Here is an 8,101-nt window from a genome sequence, read left to right on the forward strand (position 1 = left end):
TCAAATCATATTAATTTATAAAATTATTTTATATAATTTTTTTTATAAATGTAACAGTATTATATATATATTTATGATTCTTGTAATTAATTCTATATATGATTCTTAATTAATTCTATATATGATTCTTAAAATTAATTCCCAACATAATTAATATCTCATTATTTTATTTGTTTTTATTACCTCTCTCCCCCTGTCGCAGGTCTCTGCATACGATAAGTATCCGTGCAAACCCGCTAACTTTACTCTCTCTTCCTCTCTCCGTCACTCTAATCGCAGGAACTTCGGGCGCAGAGAGACTCCGACTCACATCTCCTTCGATTCGTCTTCGTCTTGGTTTATGAGGTACCTTCCTCCCACCCTCTCCGTCTAGGCTGTCTGATTTGCTGCCTGTTTTCGTCACGGATCTGATTCTCTATGTATGAGATTCGAACTCTAAATGGTGTTTTCTGGCCTACTCTTTGTTTTATTTTATTTAATTTATTTATAGAATTCTTTATGTTTTGGTTCATGACGTTCTTGGTGGGTTTGCTTGCTTTGGGTTGTTGTTGAATTGCTCGATCTTGTAGGCTTTCCTGTTGAATTATTCTATATTATAAGTTTTTGGCCCTTGATAGGGATTAAAATTCTATGAAGGATTTCGTGTTTATTAACTTTTTTCAAGAAATATAAAATATGATAGAATTATGTATTTATATTTTCGGGTTTGCATTGGGTTTTTCCCTTTGATATGGATCTTGATAAAGAAATATACTTTGGATGTGAATTACAGTTGAAACTTGATGGGATGGGATTTATTTTATTTTATTTTTTATGGGTTTCTTGATTTCCAGAATGTGCAGGGGGTGGAGTTGGGCTTATTTATCTTTTCCACCTTTTTTTTTTTTTTTTTTTTTTTTTTTTATGGGAAATAAGATTTCTTTATACTTCTATCTATCGTTATGTTGAGACGGATTTGATATTCCTTACCTCGAAACTCCATCTTTGTTACATCAGTTATGATTCATTTTACTTGCGGAAAAAAGTTACGATATAATATTTGCTGCAAGATCCTTTCGTTTTTTTCATCTTAAGGTTATAGCTCAAAATCACTGATTAATGTCTTTTGGCTCCGTTTCTGCAGCTCGAAGGAGAAGCCCACTCTTGGGTAAGATGTCTTCTCTGTTTTACGCTCTGTGTTAGCTGGTCTATTTTTTTGATATTTTGGAATTTTATCTAATTAATGAAATAGTGTTTTTAATTTTGTTCCTTTCATTAATTGATGAATAGATAATTAGAAATGGTAACAATATGTTAAACTTAATTTTATACTTTCTTGGTTTGGTGGAAGGAGAAATTATACGGACAAATACTCCTGGCCAACTTGTTGTGTTAGGCTCAATCATATTGGGATCTACATTTCTTTGGTCCTCGATGAAATTATGTCCATTTATGTCAAGAAGCCACTGGAAGACATGGCTACACTATTTTCTATTACAATCGTTGGAACCTTTACATTTTATAAATCATGTTCAGTTTTTCATGTATCTTTTCAATGATCTAAGATAGCATTGTGTTAAATGATTAATTGTTACCAAGCTACCTTGAAGTTATCACATGCTACTATGATGCTTCATTGCCTTTACTCTGTACTTTTCTATTTTAGAGGTTTCTTCCCTATCGTCGTATTTTGATTTTTGTTTTTCTTATAGAAGATGAATGAAACTAGAATCTTACCATCGTGGATAATGAAATCTACTTTATGTGGGAATCGAATTTAGTGATTTTCATCATGTTCTTTTGTTTTCTCTACTGGTTAGGTTGGTGGATAGGATGCATACATTTGTGAATTCCCTCCAATCATTGTATTTTTAAAAAGACTAATTGTAGCGTTATCCATTGAAAATGGCACAAATATCCCATTGTGCTCAATTCATCTGATTTTTAAAGAAGTGATACCTGATGTTGTTTTTAGGGATGCATTTGATGTGCTTATGGTAACTTAAAAAAAAAAAAGTGCTTGTGCATCATGGATATTCCATATTTGTGGGTAGTCTTGCCTTCCATAACATCATTGTTATTAATTAGTATTACAATAGCTACTACTACTACAGCAACCAGAAAGTTTTTAGCTTCAACCTCATTCTCATTTAGTTTTATTGATCCTCATGTCCAGTGGTACGCGGATTAAGACCCGCAAACGGAACATCGCAGCGCCTCTGGACCCTGCAGCATTTGCGGATGCAGTGGTCCAGATTTATTTGGATAATGCTGGTGATTTGGTAATTGTTACCCATGCATAATCTTAATAACTACAAATGTGCATGTGTGCACTGTGTCCATTTTTTATTGTTGTATGTGACCATATCTTTTACTTGCAGGAACTTGTTGCCAAGACTATTGAGTCTTCAGATCTTAACTTCTCAAGATACGGTGACACCTTTATTGAGGCATGCTTCTTGATCCTTTAGATATTATTTTATATCCTCTGACAAAAAAAGGAAAAAAAACCAATCATTATGAGTTTCACTGGATCTTCACATGTAAAGAATGGCAATCCTGGGCTAAGATCGAGGGAAATATATTCATAGCATTTGTTTATCAAGTGTTTTATGGCATGATGCTTCAATATAGTGGATGACTCATCAAATAATCAAATTTACATGTGGATCAGGTCAGTCATAACAAAACTGAAAAGACAAAAAATAAAACAAAAAGGAAAACCTGGTCCTTTTTGTTGATATCAGTCTAACATTTGATATACTTCAAGAAATATCAAATTTATCATTTAGTCCCAACTCCATTATTTAGCTTGGTATGAAATTAGTTTTTCTCATGTGATATTTCCTTTAAGATTCACCAATTATCTCTTAAACCATTTATCTATGTATCTGTTACACAATACTTGTACGTGTGATCAAGGCAGAAAATGCATCACATTTGTTATTTTACTCTTTTTTTATTTTATCGGTAAACAATATTTTATTGATCATAAGAATAGGCAAGAGCCAAAGTATATGGGACATGTACTAGAGCAACACATAAGTGTGCTAGTTTAATGCAGTATTGTTATTTTACTCTTACATATATTTTATGGGAAATTTAAGTTATGTTTAACTTTCTGGATTTCGTATAAGTCGTATTACTTGATTACTGCAGGTTGTTTTCACAGGAGGGCGTACGCAACCTGGAACTACCAAACCTGATGAGGGGGAGCGTCATCCTTACTCTATAATAGACTGTGATGCTAAACGTGAAGCTATCTTACCTTCTGTGATCTACATACAGAAAATTTTAAGGCGGAGGCCATTTCTCATAAAAAATCTTGAAAATGTCATGCGAAGATTCCTGCAGTCCTTGGAGCTTTTTGAGGAGAATGAGACGAAGAAGCTGGCAATTTTCACAGCACTTGCTTTCTCTCAGAAGCTATCAGGTCTTCCACCAGAGACTGTGTTCCAGCCACTGCTTAAGGATAACCTTGTGGCCAAAGGGCTAGTTCTTTTATTTATAACAGATTTCTTTAAGGAATATCTGATTGATAATAGCCTTGATGATTTGATTTCTATACTGAAGCGGGGTAAAGTGGAAGAAAATCTTCTGAACTTTTTCCCATCTGCAAAGCGATCTCCTGAGGTTTTCTCAGAGCATTTTACGTAAGTTTGTAGTTTGTACTATTAGATTGTGGAAATGTTGTTACAGATGCTTTTTTAAAATTCTTTCCTCCTCTCTCTCTCTCTCTCTTCCTAATTCCAGATCCACCATTATATGTTTCTTGTGTGGACCTGCCTTTATATTTACCAAATGCATTCTGCTCAATTCTATAGAAAAGAAATGTTTAGTAGCTTGATGGAATATTTCTTTTATATTCTGCCTTGTTGTATTTCGATGAGTTCACATGACATCTTTTTTCTCCTCATTGTTTTATTGTTTTTAATTTCATCACTGTTTTGTCCTTGACAGATAATTTGGAACTAATCTATGTTTATTATTGCCAATGTTTCAGCAAAGAAGGGCTGGTAGCCTTGGTGGAATATAACGACAAGAAAATATTTGAGGTGAAACTTAAGGAAATGAAATCTGCTTTAACAACCCAGTTAACGGAGGAGGTTGATATGTCTGAAGTCATAGAAACAGTGAAGCAGCGTGTTAAAGATGCTAAATTGCCAGACATTGAGGTTGTGAGGATTCTGTGGGATGTCATAATGGATGCTGTTCAGTGGTCTGGAAAGAATCAGCAACAAAATGCTAATTCTGCTTTACGCCAGGTATGCTTGGGCCTGTACTTGTTTTGTGCTCTTTTTGGAACATGCATGTTGAATGTTGTACATGTTGGTTGTGTGTGTCGCATATTCATATATATTTTGGTGATGTGGAACCTCGCCTAGGTAGGGCTCTTCTGACTCACTTGTGGAGAGTAAACCTTGGATACACAACCTCGCTGACCAGAACTGTGTATGGTAATCCAAGGAAACACCTAGTAAGGAATTGAACCCAGAATCTTTGAGTATGCACCCCATCCCAATTGAGCAATTTGAGCAAGTTGAATCTTTTGTTTTCTGGTTGGGTTATTTTTTTGTTTTCGGGGTGGCAGGTGGCAATTAAATACAGTTTTGTAATTTGCCAAACTGGATGTAGAAGAATAATTTACTACTTTTAAATCTAAAGAAGTTGGCTCTGTGTGCACACTCGTGCGCATGGGTGAGAGAGAGAGAGAGAGAACAGGTGGGACCATTGATCCCCCGTGGCTTGTTGAGTAGTTTTGTTTGTTTACAGCTCTAAGCAAAGACTCTAATCCTCTTTGGATTTTCAGCATTGTTGCTTCTAAATTCGGAAACTGAGTTTTGAAAGTTAGATTACCAGGTTGGCTAAAGTGGTAAAGGCCTTGGGCTTGGGGGTATGTTCCCTCTAGGTTTAAGAGGCCATCAGACCGGGGGATTTTCCCCTTGAATTGCTCAATGTGCACTTGCAGAAAACTCCTTGCCAAGGGCCTGTGCACCCCTGGGATTAGTCGGGACGCTGTTCTTGGACACCCGGTGCTGATAAAAAAAAATTAGATGACCAAAAGATGGTTCTGATGGTAAATGTGAATCTTTTATGATAGCAGAATATGGGTTGCTCTTGGCTTGCTTTGCCACTATTGCCATGTTCTTTTCAATTTCATATTCATATGACAAGTCTCACTGTTGTACTTGTACATTGCCTGTGGAGACATTGTAGATATTCTTACTTGGAAGTGGTTGAGCAGATGCTTCCTTCTAATTTCTGGTCTCTGTTTTTTATGCAATTTTTGGACAACCTTGATTGATTTTCTTCTGTCTGTCTGTCTGTCTGTCTGTCTGTCTCTCTTTTTTTTTTTTTTTTTCTGTAACTTAGTTTACTCTTTACTATTGAGTGTTTTCATTTATTTATTTATTTATTTATAAGTAAGTGTTTTCATTTATTTATTTATTTATTTATAAGTAAGTGTTTTCATTTATTTATTTATTTATTTATAAGTAAGTGTTTTCATTTATTTATTTATTTATTTATAAGTAAGTGTTTTCATTTATCTTAGGGAGCAAATTAGTGAAGAGATTCTTTCTCTGAGATGGTTAGAATGTGATTATTAAATCAAAGAAATGCGAGTGACTTGTGTGTGATTGGTGATTAATAAGGCTAAGGGATCCCACATTTTTTTGTGTGGAAACCCACAATTTTGATTAGAGAAAGGAGAATAATCACTGAAAATATGAAGGTCAAGAGGATGGTCATTAGTGCGGAAGGTCATGTTAGCATAGCGAGGAAAAAACATGCCAGAGTCTTGCTAGCAAGATTACATGGGCTTAGACAGTAAATGGTAAAATTGGAGCTGGGTGGCTGACTAGTCAGAGTGTAGACTTTTGATTTGGGTTGTGGATTGTAATAGGGTTAGTTGTTAAGAGCACAGCTTTTATACCATAGCAAGATTTAAAGGTTTCCATCCAGTGGATACTCGGATAATCATCTTTTCTGGAACTGTTTGCTGCCTCTGTTAAAAATACATGTTTGTTTTCTTCTTTTTTTCATTTTGTCACTCTGTTTCTCTTAAACCATAGATTATAATTTGTGCCACCACATTGCTTATGCTTGTGTTCATATAACGTTTTGGCATATTGATCATAAAAAACTTCCACCTGCCCCGAAAGAGGGGAAAAGAAAATGGCCATGTAAACGTCTTTCCTGAAGTTGAATCTGCACAATTCATATCAATTCAAGACTCTGATTTACTTTTTCTAAATTTATGTCATCTGGTATATCATTTAATGCATAGCATTTTTAGGAGCGTTTGGTACTTCCTGCTAATGCCATTCCATTACTTGCATATGCAGTAAAACTGGATCCTGTGGATATTACATACAATTGAATTTTTTAAGAATTCTTGCATAAGATAACTGAATATCAGTTTCTCATCCCATTTGAAGAAAGTGATGCGTTAAATTGATGGTGGAATTGTGTTTCACCTAAAGGCCCCAATGAATTCCTAATTGGAAATATTTTTTTGTGATATAGGTGAAAACGTGGGCAAAACTGTTGAATACTTTCTGCACTAATGGAAAACTTGAGCTGGAGCTCATGTATAAAGTTCAGATGCAATGCTATGAGGACGCGAAGCTCATGAAGCTGTTCCCTGAGATTGTGAGGTCTCTCTATGACCAGAATGTGCTTGCAGAAGACACCATTCTGCACTGGTTCCGCAAAGGAACAAACCAGAAGGGCAGGTATCTAAGTTCATTTAATTTCCACTGTAGGGATATTAGATTTGTCATGATCACTGGGATTTTTTTGGTCAATAGTAGTTTATCTTGAGATTGGCTCCCATTGTGTTTACTCAAAATACTTCTGACCTGCAAAAACGAGCTATTTATGTGTTAATATTATATTGGTCCCATTGATGTCTTCTCATGCTATGATTTTTTGGATGTGGCATAGCAGGACAGACTATGGCTTAAATCATTTCATTTGTTTCCTGTGGCATGTAGTTAATTCGATATCTGAAATGGAGCCTTCCTTAAGAAGACGATGAAAGATTTAAATGGGTTAACTTTTCAGGATTCGCTTCTACCTAGATAGGTCAATCTCCTGTATACATTATGTGTAACTAGTTACGTCTTTGCACTTTTTAATTAAGTTTTATTATTTGTTTTAAAAAGATGTTGAAGCCTGATTGTGGACATTATTTGTCTCTTCTTCATGTGCTATGTTTTGGATGTTGCATGGCAGTGAGCTTAATGGTGATGAAATCATGCCATTTTTTCCCTTCGAAATAAATATGTTCCCTAGGAATTGTACAACATGATTCACACTTCTTTGGACCTTTATTTGCATATTCTGACAACTGCACCTGTTATGGGTTACCCATTTTAGTATTAATTCTGTTCCATTTTCCTTGAAACTTATAACTTTGTGTCGGAAAATGCAACAGGCAAACCTTTGTGAAGGCACTGGAGTCCTTCGTGAATTGGCTGGAGGAGGCGGAAGAAGAGGAATAGGTGCGCAGCCAATGATGCTGTAAACCTTAGCGCTTTTAGTTTTATCTCACTATCTTATTTCTATCCGTTGTCTTCGATATGAACTATTAACTAATGAATTTCCATGTCACGTTTCTCTCTTTTTTTATATTTTACGTTGGTGTTCCTGAATATGATATGATAAAACCATTGATGGTTTATTGCTTATAATAATCAGTTCTCTCTCTCTCTCTCTCTCTCTCTCTCTCTCTCTCGTCATTTTACTGTTTTTTCATTCTAAATTCTGTCATCTTCAATCACACCGGTTGATTTTGCACATTTTAAGTGGCTTGATAAGTCAATTATTTAAATGGAAATGGTAACCTGAAACATGAGACGGAGTTAAGACGCTAAAGCTCCTTTGAACACAAACAGATGGGCATTTAAAGTCGTAAAGCAATCGAACTATTTCCATGTCAACAGGGGAGTGCTCCGATGTACTCTCCGTATCTCGATTTGTGGGGATTCATTCTTCAAATAATGATGCAGCTTTCGTTATATTTAATTAACTTAAACAAGTTCTCTAATTTGTAAATAATTCAACCAAATAAGGTCCCTAATATGGAAGAATTGGTTTACAGTCCAACAAGGTTGAT

The 8,101-nt window shown here is 35.2% G+C and overlaps 1 protein-coding gene across 1 annotated transcript; it reads left to right on the forward strand.

Annotated features, from left to right (window-relative positions):
* The first annotated feature begins 204 nt into the window (after positions 1–204).
* LOC122316005 (basic leucine zipper and W2 domain-containing protein 2-like) lies at positions 205–7,676 on the forward strand. Its single transcript, XM_043132408.1, has 8 exons — positions 205–345; positions 1,124–1,147; positions 2,156–2,261; positions 2,361–2,429; positions 3,139–3,632; positions 3,983–4,244; positions 6,508–6,716; positions 7,421–7,676. The coding sequence occupies exons 1-8, from the start codon at positions 341–343 to the stop codon at positions 7,485–7,487; spliced, it is 1,236 nt and encodes a 411-aa protein (XP_042988342.1). The 5' UTR covers positions 205–340; the 3' UTR covers positions 7,488–7,676.
* Positions 7,677–8,101: the final 425 nt, after the last annotated feature.

The sequence above is a fragment of the Carya illinoinensis genome, chromosome 7 (genome assembly GCF_018687715.1).
Source record: "Carya illinoinensis cultivar Pawnee chromosome 7, C.illinoinensisPawnee_v1, whole genome shotgun sequence".
NCBI classification, from domain to species: Eukaryota; Viridiplantae; Streptophyta; class Magnoliopsida; order Fagales; family Juglandaceae; genus Carya; species Carya illinoinensis.

Bases quoted from the DNA above. Each gene is read 5' to 3' on its own strand.
- LOC122316005 (XM_043132408.1), top strand. The intron at 1,148-2,155 runs GTAAGATGTCTT...CCTCATGTCCAG, and splicing joins AAGGAGAAGCCCACTCTTGG to TGGTACGCGGATTAAGACCC. The intron at 6,717-7,420 runs GTATCTAAGTTC...AAAATGCAACAG, and splicing joins GGAACAAACCAGAAGGGCAG to GCAAACCTTTGTGAAGGCAC.